This window comes from Coptis chinensis, chromosome 5 (assembly GCF_015680905.1).
Source record: "Coptis chinensis isolate HL-2020 chromosome 5, ASM1568090v1, whole genome shotgun sequence".
NCBI lineage: Eukaryota > Viridiplantae > Streptophyta > Magnoliopsida > Ranunculales > Ranunculaceae > Coptis > Coptis chinensis.
In genome coordinates, this window is record NC_141460.1 from 77,296,672 (window position 1) to 77,323,282 (window position 26,611).

General features: G+C 36.8%; 2 protein-coding genes and 1 pseudogene across 3 annotated transcripts; 1 reads left to right on the plus strand and 2 right to left on the minus strand.

The window, feature by feature from the left end:
* Nucleotides 1-401: 401 nt before the first annotated feature.
* On the plus strand, nucleotides 402-977 carry LOC147499021 (secreted RxLR effector protein 161 pseudogene; annotated as a pseudogene).
* Nucleotides 978-9,046: 8,069 nt separating this feature from the next.
* Nucleotides 9,047-10,845, minus strand: LOC147499022 (large ribosomal subunit protein eL27x-like). The gene is made up of 2 exons (XM_086560838.1): nucleotides 10,378-10,845; nucleotides 9,047-9,283 (listed from the first exon to the last, which is right to left on the minus strand). Exon 1 carries the CDS (start codon nucleotides 10,809-10,811, stop codon nucleotides 10,395-10,397), a length of 417 nt encoding a protein of 138 aa, XP_086416964.1. The 5' UTR covers nucleotides 10,812-10,845; the 3' UTR covers nucleotides 9,047-9,283; nucleotides 10,378-10,394.
* A 275-nt stretch (nucleotides 10,846-11,120) lies between these two features.
* ALY3 (DNA binding protein) lies at nucleotides 11,121-26,383 on the minus strand. 2 transcript variants are annotated; one of them, XM_086560837.1, is made up of 20 exons: nucleotides 26,254-26,383; nucleotides 25,032-25,157; nucleotides 24,539-24,637; nucleotides 24,255-24,317; nucleotides 24,056-24,133; nucleotides 23,155-23,344; nucleotides 22,690-22,946; nucleotides 22,227-22,602; nucleotides 19,988-20,068; nucleotides 19,378-19,658; nucleotides 19,188-19,244; nucleotides 18,128-18,445; nucleotides 17,868-18,046; nucleotides 17,460-17,742; nucleotides 15,236-15,478; nucleotides 14,547-14,708; nucleotides 13,072-13,182; nucleotides 12,714-12,932; nucleotides 12,202-12,504; nucleotides 11,121-11,489 (listed from the first exon to the last, which is right to left on the minus strand). In XM_086560837.1, the coding sequence occupies exons 2-20, from the start codon at nucleotides 25,134-25,136 to the stop codon at nucleotides 11,325-11,327; spliced, it is 3,570 nt and encodes a 1,189-aa protein (XP_086416963.1). In that variant the 5' UTR covers nucleotides 25,137-25,157; nucleotides 26,254-26,383; the 3' UTR covers nucleotides 11,121-11,324. The 2 variants fall into 2 exon arrangements, with proteins under 2 accessions (XP_086416963.1, XP_086416962.1); XM_086560836.1 differs by having other exon boundaries at nucleotides 13,039-13,182.
* Between the last annotated feature and the right edge of the window lie 228 nt (nucleotides 26,384-26,611).

The window sequence follows — 26,611 nt, forward strand, 5'->3', positions numbered from 1 at the left end:
AGTATTACATCTATCAGAATGTTAATAGCTTTTGTTTCTACTCATAATCTCGAATTCACCAAATGGATGTTAAAACGACATTTCTAAATGGTGAATTACAAGAGGAGATACATATGGATCAACCAAAAGGTTTTGTATTAGAAGGCCTTGAGAGAAAAGTTTGTAGAGTAAAGAAATCTCTTTACGGTCTCAAACAAGCTCCGAAACAGTGGCATGAGAAATTTGACAATGTGCTAATCTCTAACGATTTTAGTATTAATGAGGCAAATAAATGCATTTATTGTAAATTTGAAAAACTATATGGTGTAATTATCTGTTTATATGTGGATGACATGTTGATCATCGGAACTAGCTTAGAGACCGTCAATGAGACTAAATCTTTTTTGAGTAAGCATTTTGACATGAAAGATTTGGGTATTGCTGATGTCATTCTTGGCATTAAGATTGTGTATAATTCTGATGGAATTACTTTGACTCAATCTCATTATGTGGAGAAAATGCTTAAAAGATTTAATCAATTTGACTGTGTACCTGCCAGAACACCATATGGTCCTAGTATACATTTGACAAAAAGTATTGGATTAGGTGTATCTCTTTTAGAGTTTTCTAGGGTTATAGGCAGTCTCATGTATCTTATGAACTATACTAGACCAGACATTGCTTATGCCGTAAGTAAACTAAGTAGATACACCATTAATCCTAGCAATGAGCATTGGGATGCTCTTATCAGAGTATTGAGATATTTGAAATATACATCAAATTATGGTGTTCATTATGGCAGATATCCAGCTGTGCTTGAGGGGTACAGTGATGCCAATTGGATTGCTGGTTCTCAGGAATCTAAATCCACTAGTGGCTATGTGTTCACTATGGCAGGGGGTGCAGTGTCTTGGAAATCTTCTAAGAAAACTTGCATTGCTCGTTCCACTATGAAATCTGAGTTTATAGCTTTAGATAAAGCTAGTGAGGAAGCATAGTGGATCAAGAATTTTTTGATGGATATCCCGCTTTGGCCTAAACCTAATCCACCTGTCTCTATTCATTGTGATAGCCAAGCTGCTATCTTGAGGGCCAAAAATACTTCCTATAATGGGAAATCTCGACATATTCGTCGAAGACATAACATTGTGCGACAGTTGTTAAGAGATGGGATCATAGCTATTGACTTTGTGAGGTCAAAATAAAATTTAGCTGATCCTTTAACTAAAGGCCTGGCTAGAGAGCTAGTTTTTAGTACATCGAGGGGGATGGGGCTAAAGCATAGTTATCAAACCCAGCCCGGACACTAACTCGGCAAAGGAACTGGGTCACCGGTTCGACCAGTGGGTCACTGGTTCAACCAGTGGGTCAATATTTAAGTTGAAAATATTACATAATTCACTTAGTACATACATTTTCACAACTTCATTAGTGGCCCAGGTGGTCTTAGAGCCATTTCATTTTCCAATAAACCAAGGTTCGAGTTTATACAGGTTATGTTTTTCAAAATTAAAATGTTTCTTTACTAGTTTACTATTATATGTTATTTATATTTATTATATAGTTAATAACTAGCAAGAAAAGTTGTTGTGGTGTAATGGTAGAGATCATAGCTTGTTTAATAGTCACCCAAGGTTTGAGTCTTAGTACTAATAAATTAAAATTTTATAATTTCTAAAGTTAGTTATGGATCGGCGGCTCGGACTAAACCGTCTGGTTTAAAGCGGTTTACAAGAAAACTGGACGAGTTAACTGGGTTTGGCCTGGGTCAACTGCTTAAATGATCTACTATGTGACCCAACCCGGTTTGGTGACCGGGTCAAACCGCTGGGCCAGGTCGGGTCTGGTAACACTAGGCTAAAGTCTATTAAAGATTAAACCTATTTATTTAAATCAACGATAACTGACACCCAACCTTTGTGAATGGAGATCCCAGGATCAAGGTTCAATGGGGAAACAAGTTATCTGCATGATTTGTAAGGGGGTACTACACCTAGAGTGAAAACTCTGTACCCATCCCTAAGATGTAGTAGTACCTTCTGTATCTTTTCAAGGATGAGTGAATACTCTTAATGCTTTCTATAGTTGGTTTTTCCAGTGGGGTTTAATGATACAGTACATTCCTAATAGAGACACCTATATGAGTGAGGAAGTAAAACCGCTTCCTATGAGAACTTATAGGCTTGTTCTCTAGAGCACTCATGAAACCTGGGAAGCTCATGGCTATACGAGCACAACTGAGGGAACTCTATGATGATTTTTGAAGTTATGTGTGTTACCTGTTGACTTGGCTTACATAAATGTTGAACAGTTCAAGACTAAGGTCACTGGTCAATTAGTAATCCCGACAGACAAACACCAAGCAAAGGTTCAAGTCGAATGACACCTTCAGCCCATTCATAACTTCTTCATACTCCAGACATTCTTGTTTTTTCTTTTGTTTCTTTATAATTTCATTCATGTGGGGGATAGTCCTACATTGGTTACTAAACTTAAATATCTTAAGTTTATATTGTTTTGTGTCCTTATGGAGGGATAGTGTAGAGAGATATAAGGAGGTGCTCGCGCACACACAAGGCCGCCTTGGTTTGGGGGCTCTCGGGAGGTGGGAGCTCTAGAAAACCTTTGTGTGTGTGTGTGTCCACACACGTCACGCGAAGGGGGGGGGGGGGGTGCAAATCCACCCATTTGGGCTTCGCGTGGGTGCGAGTACTGGGCTTGTTTTTGCGGACAATATCTTTTGGTCTTCTTTCCAAAACTCTGTTTCCACTTCTTTCCTTACTGGTCGAGTCAAACGAGATCACGCTTTTCTCTCACACATTAAAACTAGCCAGTAGAGTCGTGCCTTGTTGCAAGAGTGATTATCGCTTTCAGTTGCGAGTGCAAGTTCTATAAAAAGAAAGGTCTTTCTGTTTTATGAGATACGCTGATTTCAAAAACCTTTCCTCTTCCAAAAAAAAAAAAGTCTGGAGTACTGAGAGTTCCTGCAGGGCAGGTCGTTTGTTGGTGATTTTCTCTTCCATTGTTGTATCCTGGGAAGCGTATGCTTGAGGCTGGCAGCATCCATACCGGCGGCGTTTTTCGTCTTAAGGAAATTGTGTCGAGTGCAATCCTTAGTGATAAGTTTCTATTTGCATTCTTATTTCTGTTTTTTGTACTAGATAATTACAGTACAGGCCCTAAGGGTCCAGGAAAGGTAAAAAACATCAATCAGATATGACTATGCAGCCTATAGGAGCTTGGAATGTCAGAGGTATAAATGACCCTTTTAAAGCCAAGGAGGTTAGTAAAATAAGGGTTGAGAATAAATATTGCATCATGGGCTTACTTGAAACTAAAGTAAGGGAGTTTTGTTTTGATTACATTAGAAATTTTGTTTGTTACAGCTAGTTTATTACTCACAATTATTCTAGTGATCCTAGTGGCAGGATTTGGGTCTGCTGGGACTCGAGTTATGTTCATGTAGACAAGCTCTTTGAATCCAACCAATATATCCATACTTGTGTCACTAATTTTGCAGATAACAAAAAGTTTTTTCTTACTGTGGTGTATGCTAGTAATGATAGCAATGAAAGAATTCTGCTCTGGAATTCTATGAAGAACTTCAATTCTTGTTTCTCTGAGCCATGGATTGTCATAGGTGATTTCAATAGGTGATTTCAATAATGTTTTGTTCTCTCATGAAAGAAGTGGCTGCTCTTTAGTTCATCCAAGGGAAACTATGGGCTTCTCAGATTGCTTAAGTTTCAATGGACTCTCAGACTTGTAATTTTCAGTAAGTTTTTTCACTTGGTCAAATAATGCCAATGGAATCCATAGAAAGATGTCCAAGATTGATAGATGTCTTGTGAATGCTACATGGACATTTTCCTTCATGTCTGAAGCTATCTTCTCACCTCCAGGTGTATCCGATCACTCTCCTATTTCTATTGTTTGGCATACATCCAAGAAATCTCATATGCCTTTTAGATTCTGCAATATATGGTTCATGCATCCGAATTTCAATCTCTCTTGCAACACACTTGGAGTGTGAACATTGTTGGTAATCATGTATATGTTCTTAATGCTAAGCTCAAAATGCTTAAGAAGGCCATTAGAGGATGGCCAAGAGGCAAATTTTCAAATTTTGTAGCTAAGGTCTTAGCTACAAAGGAGGAGTTACATAAGATTCAAAATCTTTTACAGTATTCTCCATCAGACTATTCCCTTTCTCTAATGGAAAAGACAGCAAGACTATCTTATATACAACTTGCAAAAATGGAACAAGAAGACTTAAGACAGAAGGCAGAATGTGATTGGCTCCAGTTCAATGACAAGTGTAATGCTTATTTCTTTAATGCTATTAAGGAAAAAAAGGATAGAAATCTTATATGGGTTGTGGAAAATAATGATGGTGTCTTGATTAATGATCCAGACCTAATCTCTGATGCATTCTTGAGTTTTTATCAAAGCATGTTGGGGGTGGACTCAGCTATTGCATATGATTCTGATTTCTTTACGAACATGCAAGTATCAGGTACTATCTCTCCTCTAGATGCTGTTGAACTAGAAAAAGAAATCACACAAGATGAAATCAAAAGTGTTCTTTTTAGTATAGAGGATAATAAGGCTCCGGGCCTTGATGGGTACAATGCTTTCTTTTTCAAGAAGTGTTGGGATGTAGTTGGTACTGATTTTGTGAACTTTGTACATTACATGCTTCAACATAACTATATTCCAAAGGGTATTAACTCCACTTTTATTGTTTTAATTCCCAAGATTCAGATTCCAGTGAAACTGGGTGATTTCAGGCCTATAACATGCACTAATGTTTTACACAAATGTGTTTCTAAGATCCTAACTCTAAGAATGCAGCCTCTCATGGATAAACTCATTGCTCCAACATAGTCTGCCTTCATTCCTGGAAGATCCAGTCAAGAGAATAACCTCCTCTCTCATGAACTTCTTCGAAGCTATACAAGAAAACATGGCTCTCCAAGGTGTACCATCAAGATAAATCTCCAAAAAGCATATGATACTGTCTCTTGGTCCACTATCTCACACATATTAGATGCTCTATGTTTCCCTCCAAAATTCAAATGTTGGCTCAAGAGTTGTTATTTTTCTCATTACTTCTCAGTCATTGTAAATGGAGCTCCAAAAGGATATTTCCCAGGTAGGAGGGGACTAAGACAGGGTGATCCTTTGTCACCTTATATCTTTGTCATTGTCATGGAAGTGTTGAATTCTATCATTTCTCAAAGAGTTATGTTAAGGTCTATCCACCTCCACCCTAAATGTTCAAGAAAGAAGATCACACATCTTTGCTTTGCAGATGATATACTATTATTCTCTAAAGGTCTCTAAAGGTAATTCTGAATCTATCAACTCTTTTAAGAGTGCTTTGTCCATCTTCTCTGCAGCCACTGGCCTTCATGTTAACTTAAACAAATCTTCTATGCTCATTGGAAGCATGTCACATGATGAAGGAGTTCTACTTGCTGATGTTCTTGGTGTCCACATTTCAGAACCCCCTCTTAAATACTTAGGTCTACCTTTGGTTTCATCTAGGCTAAGTGTACAAGATTGTTTACCTCTTATTGAGAAAGTGATAGGGAGACTAACAAATTGGAAGAACCTACATTTGAGTCATGCAGGTCGATTCCAACTTATAGTTTCTGTTCTATCTTATTTTCATTTTTATTGGGCAAGAACTTTTATTCTGCCTAAAGGAGCACTTCTGAACATATCAAGGATCTGCATCAAGTTTTTGTGGAGTGGACCTCTTATAGAAGCAAAGATGCACCAAACATGTAAAGAGAATCTTCTCTTCTATAAATCTGAAGGAGGTTTAGGCATTGTGGATCCAATCATTTGGAATAGAAGTGATTTGTGTGGCTTGGTTTTTAAAATTGTAAGGAAGGAAAACAATTTGTGGAACAAGTGGATGTGGAGTGAGCAGATTAAAAGGAAATTCTTTTGGACAATGAAGATTCCAACGGATTGTGCATGGTCATGGAGGGCTATACTGAAGAGTAGAAAGTATGCACAAAAGCACATCAAATATATTATTGCACAAGGAACTCAGACTTATCTATGGCATGATATTTGGTGTATAGGTGCTCCCTTGCATTGCAATGTTGAAGCTCAAGCCCATTTCTCATTCCCTGAAGAAGCTACAGTGAGTGTCTTACTAACTCAAGGAAGGTGGAATAATGAAGTTCTAAATCTACCAGATGGGATTCTCAAGAACAACATTTCAAAAACCGAGATATACAATGAATTGGATGAAGATACGATTATTTGGACAGAGTCTCCTACAAGTAATTTTAGTTCTAAGTGTGCTTATCAATGCCTGAGGAAGACACGAGCTAAAGTGAGATGGGCAAGTCTTGTTTGGGGTAAACTTGTGATGCCTAAATTCTCATTCAATGCTTAGCAGCTATTTTCAGGTAGTCTGCCTACACAAGATCGGCTTGTTTATAAAAAAGTTCTAAACTCTTCTTCATGTTGCCTTTGTAACAACAGCAAGGAAAACTCTAAACATATGTTCTTTGACTGTTCTTATTCTAAGACTGTGTGATCTGAAGTTAAGCAAGCTTTAAGTCTTTCAAGTGTTGGTCATGACTCTAATAGAAAATGGTGTTTCATCATGAATCTGGTTCGGGGAAAGTCCAATAAATTAGAGATCTTCAAAGTCTTCATTTGTGCTACTATTGGCCACATTTGGAAAGAGCGTAATGGAAGAAGATTAAAAAATGTCTAAGTCAGTTAATGTCATTAGTAAATTGATCATTAAAGATATGAAACATTATGTTGAAATCCTAATAGATGAGCTGGAAGATTCTATTGACCTCAAAGTTTTTGCTGACAGAATCGGATTACACTTCAAGTATAAACAACATTTGAGTACTCAATGTAAATGGTTACCTCCCCTTTCGAGTACTTTAAAATTAAACTGTGATGGATCAATGAGTGATGAAAGAGTAGGTTATGGAGGTATGGATAGAAATAAGTATGGCCAGGTTCTCTTTGCCTACACTAGAGGAGGCATTATCAGGTCGGTGGTATACCAAGAATTAAAAGGCATTGAGAAGGGTTTGGAAGAATGTATGGTAAGAGGTTATGACAAAGTTATTGTTGCATTTGACTCTATGAGCGATGTCCTTATAATCAAAGAGAAGGAAGTTCTACCATGGAATTGCCTTAATCTAGTAGCCATCATCAAGAGATACATCCTCAGGCTCAATGAATTCTCTATCTGCCATGTGTACAGGTGGTAATCATATTTCTTTCATTCCACCTCTATGTAATGTTCTGAATCAAATTGTAACATAGGATGTAACCTTAACTTATTTTAGAAAGTAATACAGGTGGAGATCTGCCTAATCCCAACATCTTTTCAAAAAAAAAATACTATGAAGATTTGGGAGTCGGATTTTGAATTCTTTCAGATTTTTAATGGAACAGCTGTTATTTGCTGATTGTAGTCAGTGAGAACTGTAGTCTATTCTGTTTGATTATGCACTAGACAAGTTGAGCTTTTCAACTCCGACGTCTTGTCATCAAATCTTTCCTCCGAGCTTTCCAGGAAAGTATTTAACTATATATTGGTTTCTACTGATATATATTTGAAGTTTGATGAGGAAGCTAAACAAATCACTAATGATTTGCTTCTTAATATTTATCAAACGAAAAAAGAAGTCCCAACTCATCCAATGATATCTGAGATGAGTATGCTTTATAATGTAAACCCTTCCCCGACGATGTTATTGAAAAGTGTGACTTGTGAGAGAACAACCACACTAAAGAAATCCCAGCGAAGTATTTGTTCTTTGACAGCTGTTCTTCATAGAAACAGGTACTTTCTGCTGCTATTACTAACTTAGAGAGCATCTCTAGTGGAGGCATCAACTGCATGTTTACCCCACACGACATTACCACTGTCGCACGTACCATTCCAAAAGTCAAAAAAATAAACAACCTACGCGACAAACAGTTAATACCTCCACATTTGCCTCCACCTACAAATAGATTTTAGTTTTTGGCAAAATTCCAATTGGTCCACCTGGAGCTCATACCTTGTGGAACTTTGATTTGTGAATTTGGCAACTCTGAACTATAACTACATCTTGTTTGGATTGGAGCGGATAGAGACGGTGTCATATGTCAAAGAATTTTGTTTGATGTAAATCATGTAAGTATGTAATTATGTAAGCATGAAGAGACACCCAAAAGCACATATGGCAAAGTCTGATTCTGGTCCGTTTGAACCCATTCCAACTTCAACTCACTCAATCAATTGTAAAGTACGAGCACAGCATTTCTATTAATTCCAAAGAAAAAAACATTGCAATGAAGTAGTGAAGCATAAAAAAGAGGGGTTCAAATATGGGAAATATGCTTTTCACAGTATACTTATAGATTAGATGTCCTTGTACTTGAGAAACACTAAGCTCCAAAACAGCATGACCAAGAAAAATCAAACAAAGAAGTGTCCCGACTCTTTCAACATATTAGAAAAACTCAACTGACACCTATTGAACTTGCACCTCCTTCCATTTCAAAACTTATCTTAAGCCGATTTCAAATGAGGTCAACAGCACAAATCCTCACAAGGTAAAGACTGGGCCAGTGACAGACACAATGGATTTGCTTGATGGTTGCCAAACTCGTTGGGGAAGTCAACACTTTCTCCTCCCATGGTTTGTAAACAAGATTGCTCATCCAAAGGGGTAAGTGTGGCAGAGATAAACTACAGGTCTATAAAAACTAAAAAAATCTTAAAACCCAAATCCATTTTAGTGGTAAACCCTAGCAACTGCAGAGCCCATGGCTATAATATGCAACAACCACAGTAACAATTCAAAGACTCATTAGTCACTGGCCACCACAAATCATACAATGTAGGTATGATTGTATGAATGGTCATCCTAAATACCATATTACAATAGTCAAGAAGCACCTTGAAAAGCATGGGTCTATGAACCACTTAACACCCTGACAAAAAGAACTTAACCTCAAATCAATTTGATAGTTAATCCAGGCAAACTCAAGGCATTCAAACAGACTACAGGTGCCACACCAATTTTACTGTTCTCAACTGACATTATTTATACCATACAGCAGTCATCACAAGGTCAAGTAGCAATAAAGCATCCTTAAAACCAGTAGAACAAAAACAGAATAAAAAAGCCAGTTTGATGAAACAAAAGCAGAAACGTTGCTCCACAAGGCAATGTAATACGGGACCTCCCTAACAAAGGTGGAACTCTTCCCCACGGAAGGACCAGCAATATCTTCACGAGTTTTTCTAGGTCGTGTACTGCGGAATAAACAATCATTGAGTAAATGATTCGCTACTGATAACCTAGTTAAGATATTTTCGGCCAATAAAACCATCTCCAACGCATTTATTCAATTGATTGAATATAAAATTAAGGAAAAATATCAAAACAGAAACAACTGCCAGTTCAAGATGACACAGAAAAAAGGGATGGAACCTTGCAGATCTTGCAAGACATTTACATCCCAGCACACAACTTATTTACACATCTAGCAAAAACCTTGTTTTCCCTTTCACATGAAGAAGGATGTTGAGATTAATAAAACCATAATGTCGAAAAAACAATAACGAAGGAAAAAAAGGCTCTAAATCCAAAGCGACATCAAATATTTTGTCTAAAAGTCTATTGTAATCATCCCATCAAAACTAAATCCATGTTTTACTAATATTTGTCGCAAGACCCTCAACTCCAAGGCCATTCAAAACTCAGGATTCTATTTAGGTCTCCATACCAAGTTTAACATTAGGTACAGAAATCGTTACAAAATGAACCATGTAATCAAACCCCCCATCATATATAAGTCTTGAAGTCTATTCTCATCATCTAATCAAAACTAATTCCTTGCTGTGCTAGTATTTTGTCCAACACCCTTAGCCCTAAGATCACTCGTATCTAAGTACTCTACTTGGGTGGGTCTCCATATCAACATTAACATTAGATAAACCCAGGGTTATAAACTTCCTACATACAAAATCATAGCAATTCCATTCCATACTCAAGTCATCTCCATTAAAAATTTATAACCTATGAAATGTAATCAACAGAACATGCATTCAATAATATAACCCCACTCACTATCACGTTGTACCAAAAAAAAAAAAGGTTAAAACCTTGAATATCTTGCAAGACACTACATCCCAGCATACGACTTATTTCCAACCACTATGAAAAACCTCGTTGCCCAAGTTTGTTAAGATCGATAAAAGAAGGCTCTAGAGCCAACCATACCAACATCAAAACTAACAAATGCAATTAAAAATAACATAAATATAAAGCAAGCCCACTTAATATAATCCAAAATTAAAGATAATCTCAGCGAACGTAAATCCATAAAATGAGTTAAAACAGATACCCATTTGGCCCGAGTGGTCAGAACCTGAGCTTGGAAAAGAACCACCTATTCTTGCCAGTCTTAAACCTCTCCTCAAAACGAGCCTTGACTTCCTTAGCAGCAGTGAGTTTCTTATCCTTTGACTGAAAAATCTCACTAGTAGTACCACCAACAACATCTTTCAAATCAACATCAAGTGTGTAACGAGTAGGCATGATGTGATTATAGTTAACCACTTTGATGAATGTCTTGACACGTGACTTCTTAGCTGTCTTTTTAGCCGAGTCTTTTCTGATTACTTTCTTTGGGTATTTTGAGATACCAGCTACTAAACAGTGTCCGTATGGACGGTCACGTGTTCCCTCATCGAACGAACGGAGGATTACTGCCTTTCGACCTGCGTAACGCCCTTGCAGAACGATTACTGCCTTGTTCGCTTTCAGAAACTTCACCATCTTTCACTTTGGAGAAATGAGGATGGGAAATCAACAAATTGGGTTTTTTGCTTTTATATGGAGTTTTAGGGTTCACTAGGGTTTGTATGTGTCAAATGGACCGTTTCGATTTGTTAGATGGTTCTCGAGATACGGTTAGATTCGTCTTATTAGTACAAAATGCCTTGAAATATGCCGAAATACCGATATTGTATTGAAGTCTCGTTTGTTGTTGACTTGTTGCATTCGATAGATTTAGTAGCAGAACACCATAAACTAATTTTTCAAAACAAATCGGGATTTTCTGCATTTAGTCAAAAGTGATTTGCATAACCAGAACTACTCAGAGAACAACTTTTATTATGATATGATGGCTGAGGAATAAAACAGAAGACTATAGAACCCCAGTGAAAAGGGGGAAAGAAAAAATTAAATAAAGATGCACAAGAAGCTGTGAAAAGCTGAGAATGGGAGCTATTTCACTTGTTATTGTTTCCTATTTACAACAACAGGGACAATCAATGGTTGCAACTTTTAAGTTGGTATAAGCGCCAATATCTGATTCTTTACAAGTCCCATGCACATTTGTATCTCTCTATAAACGGAGGCGTTCTGAGAACAATAAGGCTGCAGACTAGTAACAGCAGAGTCTAGTATCTGGGCCACTTCGGCTGGTGGATACTGCCTTTCCGTGCAAGTCTGCATAATAACCACAGTAGAATAAAGAGTTAGTTATACATAATTTATGAGTATACTCTTGTCGTCCATCACCAACTGAAATATAGAAATTTTAGTAATTAAAATACATGACTGCAAATAAGAAGAAAAAAGAATGCTAAAGCAGTATATGGTCAAATAAACAAAAATATGACTCCGATTAGGACAAGGGAAATTCAGTGGCTTATTGATATGGAAAACAGTGCTCTGGAAGAAGACTGACATTGCTAATCCATCCATATATACATTATGGCTGTTGTTGGCAGTGTGGAGATGAATTCCTATTCTCATATTATGGGAGGGTACACGAATACACAATACACAAATTATATCAACATGTGTCTTTGCCAACTGTAGCCAGGCACACAAATGATTTTACTTGCCTAAATTTTGTTTCACACCCTGAATATATATGCTGCATTCTTAAATTTCGCTGAATCTCAGATAAAGATCAAAGGGAACACTTCTGAGATTATCCTCGTCATACTGTAAATGAGTACTAAGAAGCAAGGAAATAGCATAACAAGTAGGTTCTGCCAGCCACTTCAGCGTCAAACAAAACCGACTCATCAGTTCACTTGACGTAAATTCAATTAACTTTCGAATATATATTCTATGACAAGAGCAATAACGTAAATCACAAAGCACATCATAAGCAAATCACGAGTCCAGAAGGCAGGCAGTGTCAGAATACCTGAATCACGAGCAACGTAGCAACACAAGAAGAGATAAGTTCTGAGGGGATTTGCACTGCAACACTCTGCTCAGAAGTATTTGTTGGATTTGGACCATTAGCACTAGTTGGCATCACTGACTCCAATGTGCAGGAATTTGAGGATTCATGATTAGCCAAATTGCCAAGACCTGGATCGGAAGAGGTAAAAGATCGCCCAGCAGATATGCCAGAATCGGTTCCAAAATGCCGATTATCTGCAGAATCTAAAGCCTCTCCCACCCTTGTAAACGCATCTTCCCCAACTTTCAAAGAGGACACCACCTATAATTTCCATCAAAGCAGTATAATTACTCAGACAGAAGGAAATAAAACGAGTGATCATTCAGCATCTATTTAACTAAAATCCCAGGTTATATTAAAGAGAAAGATAAGCACATAGGACGAATAAGAGCCACAATGAAGAATCAATAAAACCAAAGATTTAAAAAAAAAAAAAAAAAAAAAAAAAAGGCGATCCAGGATTTCAATACCTGCACAGCTGCATCGACCATGGTCTGGGCTTTAAGTCTTGAGGTTTCAAGAATTTCAACCACACGAGATCCTGACTCTTGAGGAAGAAATGCTGCTTGTTCATAAGAACTCAAGGATCCAACAGGAACTCCGGAATTAGCCTGAGGTTTCAGCCAAGGAGTTGGAGAATTTCCTTGGTATGTGTTACGTTGTCTCAGATAAAGTAGAGCAGAAGAAACCTGCAACCGCAAAAACATTAACTACAAGATATCGGAGGAAGTTCTGAAACAGTACAATGTGTGAAACTTGAAACAAAGTTCACAACAAGTTTGGGAAGCCTCATGCCTGGTCATTGGCTTCCTTCAGCTGTATGAGTACCGTAGCATACTGCTTCTTAAAAGGCTCAGAATCCTTGAGAGCGCTGTCTCCATCTTTTTGGTTTGCCAGGACTTCATCATTCATATGTCTCAATTCCAAAACCAATGCTTCCTGTAAAGTACAGAAGCAGACACCAGCTTTGAAGCTTATTAAGCGATGTAAAGATGAAATATTTCTTGCTCTTACCAAATGACCATCACAATAAAACCAATGTTGGACTGACAAAAGAAAGAAAGAAAGAGGACTAGTTGGCCTTTCCATATAATGCTGATTGCAATTAAAATTTAACTTCAATCATCAGAGTGTTAGGCTTGTTTCTTCACCTTCCCACAAATTTACTTTAAATCATTCCACAATGGTGTCCCTCTACCAGGCAACAATTGATAAGGTGAACACAATTTTCCACCAACAATAATAATCCTTTGGCTTCACCCAAAAATATAAAATAAAAATTAATATATATCATGGTTAAGTTTTTTGAAAAGTGTTGGATCAGATAGATAATCTTGCTTTGTCAGGACAGTATAATGATCGGAATGCTTTTAGTCAATAGTTATCATAGAGACAACGGATGCGACCAAATTATTCATCTCTATGTCAGGTGGTCGAACAATTGTCACTACTTTTCCAGTTTTGTTCTTCTACATGGTGCTTCTGGTACTAACTTTTGGAGTTTAAAAACTAAAGCAATGCAACACCAAAATTATTTTCCTCATATTAAGTCGACAAATATACCTGGATAAAGAACAGAGATTAAGAAGCATCAGCCATGAACCAATGGATTCGCAAGCATTGTAAAGTTGGTCTAGTTTGCCCATCCAAATGCACTCTTACAAATACAGTATTGCTAGACCCTAGAGCAATAATTACAAACCAAAAGCCCCGGAATTGAACGGAGCATCCATAATGGAACCAACGTTTCCACCAAAGTGGGTAATAATCTGACCTCCATTCCTCATTTTTCCAAATTTTAGACAAAAACAAATGTGCCAGGATATTGCAGTATTCGGTTTTGTATCTCCGCAAAGATGTTTTCCATCAACTCAAAGGCATTCTTATACAACCACTCATGACTCATCCAGCTCACCCCTACCTTGCTTCCATGCATACACTTCCTCTCTACTCTTAACATGCTCCCTTCCACACTCTAAGGTAGTCAACAAAAAAAAAATGTTCTTAAATGTTTTGCCACTTCAAGAGGGTATGGGAGATCTTCAAGAAGGCGTAATATCAAAACAAATAGTTCAAAAGGATATAATAATGGATTTTCTCATACCCAGTTGCTAACTCTCTTAACAAGACCGTAATTACCTTTGTATATTTATAAATGCAAAAATATCAACTTTTGGACACTAGTAAGGTGAATTGCCACAAATGCACAAATTTTGAATAACAAAATAAGTAGTAGAAGTGCAGAACCAAGTAACTAGATGCATATAGGGTATTAGGCATGTATAGTATATTACAGGGAATACCTTTTTATCCAGAGCGCGAGTCAGATCAGAAAGAGCCCGTATATCAGCTTCTCTAGCTTGTATCTGTGCCAGAGTGCATGGCTGAGTGTATGTTGATTTTTGAGCATTAACAATTTCACTAGCTGCAGCTTTAGCTTGTGATATAGAATTGATTGTGTCACCCTGCCCAAAGAGGATCAAACTTAAATACTAACACAGTTATGACCATTCCAACCTCTAACTGCTTTTTTCTGTAACAGCAACACTAGGAAGTGTGGTAACATGATTTTTAGTGCGTTCACGAGGAGATCCAAATAACCTCCAAAAGGCATTGAGTGTTTCTCACAACTTAATAATGTGTGAGATTAGATCCGTGAAGAAGTAAAAAGAGGAATTTCCATAGATTTACAATAGAAGTGGAGCACTACAAACAAGACTATCTCAAAGCAAGTTTCCAGCCATAAACAATTATATGATTTGGCAAAAGAAAAAATTGCTGACCATGGCCAACCTGAAAAAGGTTTAAGTAACTATCGTAGTCTTCAAAATATTTTGTACTGTTGGCATAAAATGCTAAATATAAAAGCCGATTTATTGCCAGGTATGGTAGCCGAGGTGGATCGACACTAACTCCCAACTTTTCAAGATTCTTCATATTACATTTTCATAGAAAGAGCAAAGGTGGATTCGAAACAATGGGAAGCACTAACCTTTGCATGCTTTAACAAAGTGTTCATGGGATAAGCTGGTGGAGAAATGTGGGATGTTCCATCTGCATTTTCCTGATTCTCACTTGGTGGAAGTTTCACGTGTCCTCCACTTTTCCAATCGTTAGAGCGACCATTCAGTTTGTGCTCACTGAAGTTCTCATGCAACTTGTCACTAGCCAAACTCTGTCTTCTAAGCGCTTCAGGCATATAATCAAGAGGATTCGAAGGCATGCAGTCAATATCCTACATTGGGAAAAAATTAATTAACATAAATCACTCTGTTCTACCTGAAAATTATATTTGCATATTAAAGATAATTTTCTCCTCTTTTTCTAATAGCTAAAATGGGTTCACTGATGAAAAGGTGAGTTACATCAATATCCAAAAGACAGAAGAGGGTTATCCTTCCAACCTTTTGCTTCCTTAGCAAAGCACCAAGGAAAACAAGAGAATCCGAAATTAGAAATTAAGACTACAAAGCAAGGACAGCAGAGATAGTGATGACAGGAATTACTGAGCCGTGACTAATATCAGGAGGTGACATCTTGCAAACAGAAAATAATAACACTTCATTATTACATAGACCTACTTTTAGCTTCTAGTACGTAAGATATTTAAGATTTTCAACATTGGCACTACATTTCCAAGTTGGAGCAGAAAAACTTAGATTCTCTCTTTAATGTCATTGACTCATCTCCATCATGTAGCACCACTTTCATTTTCCATCCTACCACCTCAAAGGGGACCAACAACAACTACAAAACCAAATTTCACTAAATTAAAACAGCCATGCTACAAAAGCTGTCCCTATCAATAATTAAATCCCCATTACCCTCAATGAGTATCTCCAATTCTCTCCATACATGTGTCAAGTTTCATGTACCTAGAAATGTCCCCCTGAAAAATCTTGATTTTCGGATCTTTCATCCAGAATGTGGGAAAGGCCTAACTACCATGTAAATTTGTTGTCTGGTATCTTGGCTTCTGCTTTCTGCTATTGTCAGGAATTTAGGATCAGAATTACATGGCATATATGACACGTCAATGTGCTGCGATCTAGGTTCCCGGCACATCTTTCCAAGTTGATTATATAATCATACTCATATTTCTCAATAATTTGTATATATACCCAAATCAAATTGATATAGGATGAGATACATATACAGTACTGAAACAAGGCAAGCAAATGATCAAAGGACAGAACTCCTGACCACTCTAAAACACTTCTAAACCAAGTTACAAGCTGATGAACTTCATAACTCTTGGAAATAATAAACTATGGGAAGGTCTTCTTTGACGTAACTTCTAAGGTAATACTGCAATACTTTTATAAAATTCTCTTTCGTTCTTGTGATGCCAACCCATAGTTTATCACGGATAGAACTTACTTTAGTACAAGGCCCAAAATATCGATATCGATGAATACATCAGTGTACCCAAAAACCGATATATATCGGATATCTCCATTTTTTTTGGTGACCAGTCCGAACTATTTAAAATATCGGAAATATATTGGAAATATCGGATTTATATTAAAAAATGGTCAAAAAGTCAACCGATATATATCGTAAATATTGGGATATATTGATTATATCGGTGATATAAAGTTTTATATCGGAAATTCCAATATATATCGGAAAAAAAGGTTCTATATTCGGTGGATATATGTTGGAAATATCGATGTCGGTGTACCAAAATACCGATATATATCAGATATATCGGCGATATTTTGGTCCTTGCTTTAGTAATACTCCCTGATAAATTACTACCCTTCTATTTATCAGCAAAACAAGAAAAGATATGAATAATATGCAAAAGCGGTGAGGGACAGCAAATACACAATAACATATACATTATCTCATATCTACAGGTATTTTAAACAGCATCAAATCACAAGTAGGATATCAAATAATCCATTTTATTCATATAATAGAATTAACAAACTAAAGCATAATCCCAAATCGCAAAGTGCTGATTAACCAAATATCACATATAGCTTTAATAGTACTCAGGGATGATCATTAAGAATATTTGCCATATCTACCAACTCTCTTCTTAGGGTAAACTGAACTAGAACTGGACAGATACTAGACGCTGATATCAGTACAGCGTAAATGGAGCCGCAAAACTTGTTAAAATTACTTTCTCATTAGGTTGATAAAGAGCATACTGACCAAGTCCAAAAAGCTATGCAACCAATGATAATAAATAACAAACATATTACCATGACAAGTTCTGACCCTAGTTCAGGTCTGTCAAATTGAACCCGGCACTTGTTACGATAAACTGTTAGTACTTTCCCGTCATGTAATTCTCTTGTCTTTGGATGCCAAGCAATAACACGATTACCGACAATGGGAGGTTGAGCAAGATCTGCTGGAAGTCCATCCTTTTTCGAAGAGCGTAGGTCAGTGTAATGTGTTCTGACAGATTCACGATACTGCTCTAGTTTCTCCTTTTCTTCATGTAGAAACTGTTGGGATAACCTCCGAGGTTTACCAAGAGAGCTGCAACAACATACACGTGCTATATATTAAAAATAATAACAGAATCAACTACGACCATAACCAAAATAAGCTTAAGCTTAGTCAATGATGAATGATATTAAATAATGATTCAAAAGACACACTACCTCCTTATGACACCCCATTCAACACGTGTCAACCTCGGAATATGGCCCAAGCCAACATGATTTAAGTACTCAACAAACTCCCTCTTAGCGAACCACGGATAATCTATAGCACTGTAGAACCACTCGAAAGCACACCATCTGCGTAAAATTTGAGATGAAAGACATCTTGAAAGTTTTTCCTGCATTTAAATTGTGTGGATATAATTTAAGATACTCCACAATAAATAATTTCTGTATGTGTGAAGAAACACATATCTAACCTTGAGATCAAGTGCTCTGTTATGAAGTGATTGAGAAAAGTTATTAGGTCGATCATTTCCAATATTCTCGGGAGATTTCAATTCAAACCGCATCAATGCTTTCTTACGCCTACTCCTGAGTCTGGTTGGGAGACTAACTTGGTTTGCGCTGGAAACTTGTACATTTGATACAGCTGAACTAGTTCCTAGTCTGAGTGAATTAGTATTTGAAGAAGATCTTTCTGAAGGTTTGAGTGATTTTGCCTGTTTCTGTACCGTAGCTATTTGACCGATGCGTTTAATTTTACTAATTGATTTCTTCTCTTCTTCAGAAGGGTCCTACAGAAGAGGTCAACATTAGATAGCAAATAAAAATTAAACAAGTAGAGTATTTCAATTGCATGGATAAGGTGCCATAAAAAATATATAACAAGTAGAGTTGCATGCATATTTAGTAACTGCAGATGATAGTAACAAACTAGAGGGATTTGACCAGATAGGAGTAATATATAATAGCAAAACCGTGTATAAATTATAATAAAATAGGGGTAGTTCAGCTGCTGAGTCCACTGCTCTATGACTAAATATTACTTCATCTGCAGTCAACAAAGCTCAGGGAGTATGTGGAAGTATAATGGTGTGATGAGTGTACAGGATTATTGCAGGCAAAATAAGTGATTATGGGACAGTGCAAAGAAAGGTGTGGCACTCATAGTAGTTTTGATGAAAACACGGGAACACTGATTGGGCATCTCAATAGGCACATACAACCACAATATAAGTAAACAACCACCTTCTTCCTTTATAATTTATATACTTCCAAACCAAAATAAACAAGTGGACAGCAACCTTCTACTTCCTTCGACATTACATCACAATCATTGAACAGGGCATTATAAAATACATACATACATTTGAGGGTGTGATAGACTAATAGTCTAATAGGAATTTGGCTCTCTAAAGCATGGTTTTCATGTCAAATAAACATGAAGCTTACATTTTCCTTCTTAGACTTACAACTGAATGGTTTAAATGAAATAAGAGCGGACATAGTTATTTATAAGGCGTAAAACCTGCATACCTCAGTTTTATGAGCTTCACCCAATCTAGTTTCACTATAAGCATCAATTTTTTGAGTCTGCAAAACATATAATGTGTCATCATCAACTCATTCTACACATAAATATCGGAAAACCTAAGGGTATCAATAAGTGGCAAGGAAGCACGACAAAGTCCATGAAGGGTAAAAAGAGTTAGCACCAACTTCTTACTTTTGCAACCAAGGACTTGCGCTTTCTTTTTTTAATTTTCATAGTAGACAGAAATGGGCGCCCATTTGCCTCAGAAACAGCACTAAGATCAAATCCAGAATCTTCTTTTCTTTGAATGTTTTTATGAGCACTAATGTCGACTCCAGCTGGTGACTTGTGCCCTTTATCCCCTGACATTTTCGCTTTTCCTCTTTGATGGTTTCCAGACATAGCTTCAGGTCTGCTAGACTTCTCAACCACATTGGATGTTGTTTTTTCCTCCTTAAACTGCACAGATGATTCTACACAGACAAAGAGCAATAACAGTTATAGCCTTAACCCAAAAAAAAAACTCAAACTTTACACAAGTGAGATCATGTTAAACCAGAACATGAGGTTCTATACTAAAAGTCTAAAAGTTTTAAACATATAATTACTCACACCCACAAATGTGGTGCACACAGTCAAATTGCTACCAGAAAAAGTGTCAACTAGGATACTCCAAGAATAGAGTACTGTACAAAAATGAACTACAAAGATCATATTAGTTCCTTTCACTTACAATGATATGATGTAGATCTGTAGACAATAATTAAAGAAGATGAAGAAGAAGAAGATCACTAACGCATACCTGATTCAATAGTGGATGTTGGGGCAAGCTTCATGGACAAATCTGCCAAAGTGCACAGAGCATCCAGTGCAGAGCTTTCATCTACAAAGAGAAAATGGAAAACAAGAAAGAACCAAAATTACAAAAAATACACAGAATCTTCAAAAAAAAGGACAAAGTGGGTTATATCATAACATTGCATACTAGCAAACAATTTTTTCAAGTAACTAATAAGGCACTACGGCTGTATCTTCCACAATAACAGGCAAGAATTCTATACAAATAAACAAAATTATAGACATGAAATGATAAATATATGGCAGAAGAAGGGATATCGGAAGAGATACATATACACCCTCAAGGCACCAAGGAAAAACCAGGCCTCTGTCCCTCTTTAGCTAGGATCGGGAAGCACATTGAAATCATCATGGTCTATACCTGTCATCAAGAATTTATATGGATCGCACTATGGACATTGTGTCAAAGGATGCTAGTAACCACGACATAATGCATATAGGAGCGGAGAATGCCTAAAGTCTAACAACCAAAATATGGTCTTTCGCGGCTACAAATTATTTCAAATAAAACAAAACACTCAAACACTATTATGTACTGATAGGGCACCTCATCTGTGGTGGTAACGTAAGTTGAAGTATTGAAACCACAAGTCCACAACATGGTACCAAGCGCTCACATTCACCCCTAAGGTATATCCTCTGCAGAATTTCAAACTTGAGGGGGCCTGTAAGTATTTTAGAGGCCCGAAGAATAAACTTGAGAAATAAAGAGTTAAAAAGGTTAATGACTCTATAATTAACAATAGCGCAGAAATATAAGTTCCTCGGATATGGATAATTGGTTAGTAAACTGCATCTTACTCCTATCATAAGGCTTGATTAACCAACAGTACGCACTCCAACACCTCATAGTTTGATATATTGCCACAATTTGTCCTTATATGCTACTTGCTGGCACCTACTACTCCAACTTATAAGGGAACAATTTGTCATCATACTCCTTTTTATTCTAAAACAGCTTATTCAGTTTAAATTAGGTTGACTGAGTTGTCAGCTCACTATCATAGCTGAAACTATGTAAAAGAGTGAGACCAGGCCTTTATATTCTGCCGTCGGCTTTTGCAACTTTGTACTAGCGGAGCCTACTCCATAGTCCATTAAAAAAAGTTATAGAAAAAAGTCAAACAAATCAACCAAAAACACAATACTTTGGTGGTGCCCACCTACTCAAAACAACAATGTACCACAAGTAAGTCTGGACACATGAATCCTCATCATAATTCATGAGGGCCAGCCCCTTAATCACTTGGACAGGTCACTCATTTTATGTTCTAAAACTTTTACAAATCCCATACGCATGGGCCTATTTTTCAATACTAAGATGCTTATAGTTTAAACTCACAAGTTTTAATTTAATCATATGATTTTCATGCAAATTAAAATAATAAACATTCTGATTGAAAATCTCGCATGTAGAACTTGCAAATACACTAGTATCAAGTAAGAGGTCTCACGCTCAAACCTTAAAACATCAAAGCATGCAGGCCATAGGACTCAAACCGGTCAAACAGCTCACCCATGACCAGTGGCCCACAAACAGAAATATGAATCCCAACTCATGTTCCAATGGAGCATTCATTTCCGCCAGGACAACTAAAAATCCTTAAATTCATAGAGACTTCTGAAGGGACCTTCAGTTTAAAATGACAATTTAGAGGCCGATTCTAGGTGTGTGTTTTGCAGCTTCACATATTTGATCAAAATAGGTATATAGAGAGGCAAAAGAGATCGCCTAAAAACAAACCAATGGAACAAAAAGGCTCATACAGTTACCAACCATAAGACAGCATAATAGCAGCCATCATAATTTATAAGTAAGAACTTCAAACTATGGATCCCCTAAAATCATTGTCTTTAAGCATGAAGCCCATTAAAAATGTCACTCAAATCCTTTCACTCTCATCCAATTATGTATGTAATCTAGACTAAATTTTGTAAAGACAAGGCAAAGATATGACCAAACTTGCTTCATCTAGAAAAAGGATAGTAAGTAAGAGTGCATCACTTTTCAAACAAAATATAAAAAAGCCCTTTTTTCTATATATAGAAAAAGATAGCCACGAGCATTCCAAGACGATAAGCCGTGACAACTCCTTGATCCTTAGGAACAAAAAACACTTTAAAAAAAGACCAATCACAGTTGCAACAGTAGATAGATTTCAAGAAAAACTGGTTTACTTTACCTCCAAAAAAAAGTTGTCTGCTTCTCTTTCTTGGACCCTGGGGGGAATGCCGCTCACTTCTTCGATTTGTGACCTCATCTTCAACTTTTTCTTTAATTGAACTCACTGTCAATCCTTCTTCAGTACCGCTGCATGCTTCCCTAATATCATCAGAAGCATCATTTTCAGCAGTCTGGATCTTTGACTTCTTTCCATGACTCCTCTTTCCCTTCTGTTTAATTTCTACTGTACCAACACCTTCTGTATCCATCATATAACTTGTATCCCTGGCAAAATCTCCATTCTCTGCTTCCCTACTTCCTAAACTACCTTCAAAACCATCCTCGTCCGTGGTGACACCATAAACCTTAGCACTAGCTCCCTCTGAATCTGCATGCTGAAATTCATCCATAGAAGTTTGACATCTTAATTCCTCTTTCAGTAATCATAAGGCAGGAGAGGGAGAGAGCAAAAATAATATTACCATCCGTCCACGATTGACAACTGGTGAAGATCTCATCAGCTGCTTCGTCCTTTTAGGTGTTTGAGAAACGTGTGGAGAACCTCCTCTTTGTAAAGCCTCAGCCAATACTAAGACTGCAACTTCATCATCATTGGTGTCTACCTCTGACTTTCTAACTTGTTTATTGGGTGAAACAAACTTTTGGGATTCATACTTATCATATGAGTATGAAACAGGGAAACGAGGAGTCCTTTTTCCAACAGCACGAGGTCGGCTACCTGCAAAATATATGAATTATCATTCACGGCAACAAACCTTAAGTTTTTATACAGTCAATAATGCCATCAATAAAGGGAAAAACAAATATCTTCACTTGGCTTGAAGTTCTTTCAAATGTCAAGTTGGTTAACCTCACGAGATGATAAAATGTTTGGGAGAGCAGATAAGCCTTAACCAACTGGTGCATAAGGAAGCATGAGAGCTTACCACCAGAGCGCTTCTTCTTCAATAATGATAGGCAACCATAGTTCGATGCAACGGATTGAGACCGCAACAAATCTGGACTGTTCTCATCTGATCCTTTTGATACGTTAGACCTTAATTTTCCACGAGCACGCTTTTGAGGCTTTCGAGATGTTTCAGGTTCATCGTTACTCTCTCGTTCACTCTCACTTTCCTGCAGATTAAAGATAGCAGGAATTAGGCAGCACCGAATACCCAGAAAAATTGCTAAATAGTGGGTAATGTTTCCTCAAATAGAATGTCAATTTTTTCCAAATAAACAATATGTAGCAGAAAATATTACTCTTGGGTGCGTTTTCAAAAAATTAAGACGTAATAGAAACCACAAACTAGAAAGAGTACACGCGAACACAAGCTAAGTAGTTTTTGTTAGATATTTCTTGTCTGATCAGTTATTCAAAAAATATTGAAACTAATTGGGCTTCTGATGAGCATGAGAGGATATAGCTTTGCATCTAGTGTTTGTCTCGTGTCATACAGAAACTCCCTCTCTACCTATAATTTCCATTCTTTTTGCATATATTTGTGTTCAGCTCTTAACTCTAAACTTAAGGGGGTATATGGATCCTCTTGTCTAACTAAGTTTATTGTTTTCAAGAACTATGTATTTCAAAAATGCGTTTCAACTGTCTAGTTGACTTCGCCATTCATATTGTTCGTCTGAAAAGGAAAATTAACCAATGATATGCATCATGTAGGTTCATTCTTGGCACACGGAATTTCCGGTAGAAAAAATAGTGACTAAAAAATATGCATTCCCAACAACTAAGACAGCAACTATAAACCAGCAAAACAAAGGTATTAAAAGCAGAGTCCAACATAATAGCATCTGAAACCATGGATGAAAACTAAATTCCAAGCTCACCATGATACTATAGTGATCAGTCATCATTGCAATTAGTCCAACAACAGATGCTGTGCCCTCTGGAAGGGATAAGTATGCCTGCAAGTCAAGAATAATATATCAACATTCTGCCATTGCAACTGACAAACCAATAATTTCTCGTGTGTGTGTGTGTGTGTGTGTGCGTGTGATAGTTTTCAAAAGCAATGACCATAAGTACCCTGTTCATGTTGTAAAGGGCCTCCACCATTTCTACGGACCTGTTACGTACAGCAACAGCCACCTAGACGGCCATATGAACCACAAATCAGTAAATTCAGCAAATAGATGAGAGAAATATTCATTAAAACAGGTGGATTTTCAGTTAACCTTTACAACAAGTTTAAAGAATAAAGGTGATGCTATACAAAAAAAAATAGCCTATGTACGAAAGCTAAATTAAAGGGGACCTATCAGCCTTATAATTAATAAGGACAGTAGGGAGATGAGAAAAACAGATGAAACCTTCTTCCAATCTTTTCCATATTTTCGATAGGCTTCATAAAATCGCTCTAGTTCTTCCTTGCTCCATTGAGATCCTAGCATGTCAGACAGCTTCCTCTTCTGCAGGAATGAGTGTGTTTTTTTTCAGTCAAAATGCTGTTGCCAGTCAAGTCAAGTAGAGGTTCCATTCTTCATAACGTCCCAGAATTGAAAATTTTATACTTAAACTATTATACATTAACGTAATGAAACAGAGTAAATTCAATGTGGACACACAGGTTCCATTCTTCACAACGTCCCTACTCATACACACACACACACACACACATGCAAATATGAGCATCTATATATGTGTGACCATTTAAGATTCTTCACAGTAAAAAAAAGCTTAAAAAACAAACAAAACATTCTCTAGAAGCTTCAATGATGCTTCTCTGATGCAATTGAAAATTCATTCAGTGTGAAAGGATAATCTCATCATATAAACTAGATGCCAAGCGCAAATAAATCTGACCCGCTGTTTGCTTTTGCTCCCATTGCCACCGTCCTTATCAGGTGACTCGTCGTGGACTTTAGAAAACCGTTTATTCAGACTTCTAGATTTTCTTGTAGATGCCATGAGAGTATACTTCAAAGAATCCTGGGACATGAAAAATAACTAGGTTAGAAACCAAACTCAATTAAGTATCCAAAAAATTGGAGAGCCAGACAATGTTTCCTGCACATTCCCTTAATCCTTTATGTCCCATAAAAGCAAATTATGTAAATAATTGAGTAGTCAACAAGTAGTTAAAAAAGCTGCAGTCTCAATACTGAGATGCATCGCAAATGAAGGTGAAACTACTTGTGGTATATACTATAGGCAAAAGCACCATCCACATGAGTTCAGTTTCACTCACCACCCAATGGTGTGGCACACACTTCTTTCCTTATACAAATGTAATGCATGCATAAAGGGAAAGAAATATACTTGTTTTTTTTTTTTTCTGGTCTCAACTTCTCTCTAGTTGTATTTGTATTACGAAGGTATGCATCCGCATTCTTGAGTGGTGAGTAATCACATTCATACTTAAAGAATCAAGTCGGTTGTGAACATCCATGCGAATCCTACACATGACAGCAAACTTATCACTCACTCCTGTAAACCTTACTCTTTCAAAATTACACCTCAATCATTTCTGTCTGTAAATCGATATATTATTTGAAAGCACAAACAGATATCACTCTATGAGCTGACATAATATGTTAATATTTAGGACATCCAGTCTTAACATTTGAAAATTACAGGTTCAAGATTTGAATAAATAGTCCAATAACCTCAAAAATCACTACTCAATTCAGTTTAATAGCATTAGATTATCAAGAAATGCAAAAGTGCATGTCATGTAACATTAAAATGAGTTGTTTACACTAAAGAAAATTCAAAATTTTCCACTAATTAACACTAATCAAACCCAACACAGTTCATCTGAATTAAAACCTTCAATAACACTAATCAGCTCATCATAATTCAAATTCTAAACTTCCAATTCAATCAACACACAATCACATCCACCAATCTTTCACAACAAAAATCAAATCTTTCACCAAAACTATAATCAAAACCACAAATTATCGTCAGAATTGAAATTTTAAACAGAAATTCAAATGAGTCTATACAGTGAATGCAATAAAACAAAGATCTGTTCAATTAAAGTGTTGAAACCAATTGGAGAATAAGGGAAGAAAGAAGGAACCTTTAATTTGCAGCAGATCGAAGAATGATTGTGATGAGATTCTGATGAGTGGTTTTTTATTTTCTTGAGCTCGAATTGATAAGAATGGAAAAAAAAAAAAAAAAAAAAAAAAGAGGGAGATGAGAATTTTGAGGAGAGAGAAAAAAAAAGTTAAGAATGAGAGTTTGAAAAGAAAGATATATGAAAAAAAGGGGAATAGAGGAGGGTATTACCGCGAAAATGAAGAAAATTGAAATATATATATTTCAAGGGTTTAACCATTTGGATCTCTGGCCTCAAGTTATGTGTCGGTCTATGTTGTATTCGTAGGCTAAACCAATAGTGGCTGGCTTTTTGTAACAGTTTCAACCAGTGTTCT

Excerpts from the sequence above, each read along its gene's own strand:
- ALY3 (XM_086560836.1), bottom strand. The coding sequence starts at position 25,136 with ATGGCATCTACAAGAAAATCTAGAAGTCTGAATAAACGGTTTTCTAAA. Across the intron at positions 18,047-18,127 it reads ACAGAGCACTTGATCTCAAG|GAAAAACTTTCAAGATGTCT; the intron begins GTTAGATATGTG and ends ATTTAAATGCAG. Across the intron at positions 13,183-14,546 it reads CTCGCGCTCTGGATAAAAAG|GAAGCATTGGTTTTGGAATT; the intron begins GTATTCCCTGTA and ends TGTACTTTACAG.
- LOC147499022 (XM_086560838.1), bottom strand. The coding sequence starts at position 10,811 with ATGGTGAAGTTTCTGAAAGCGAACAAGGCAGTAATCGTTCTGCAAGGG.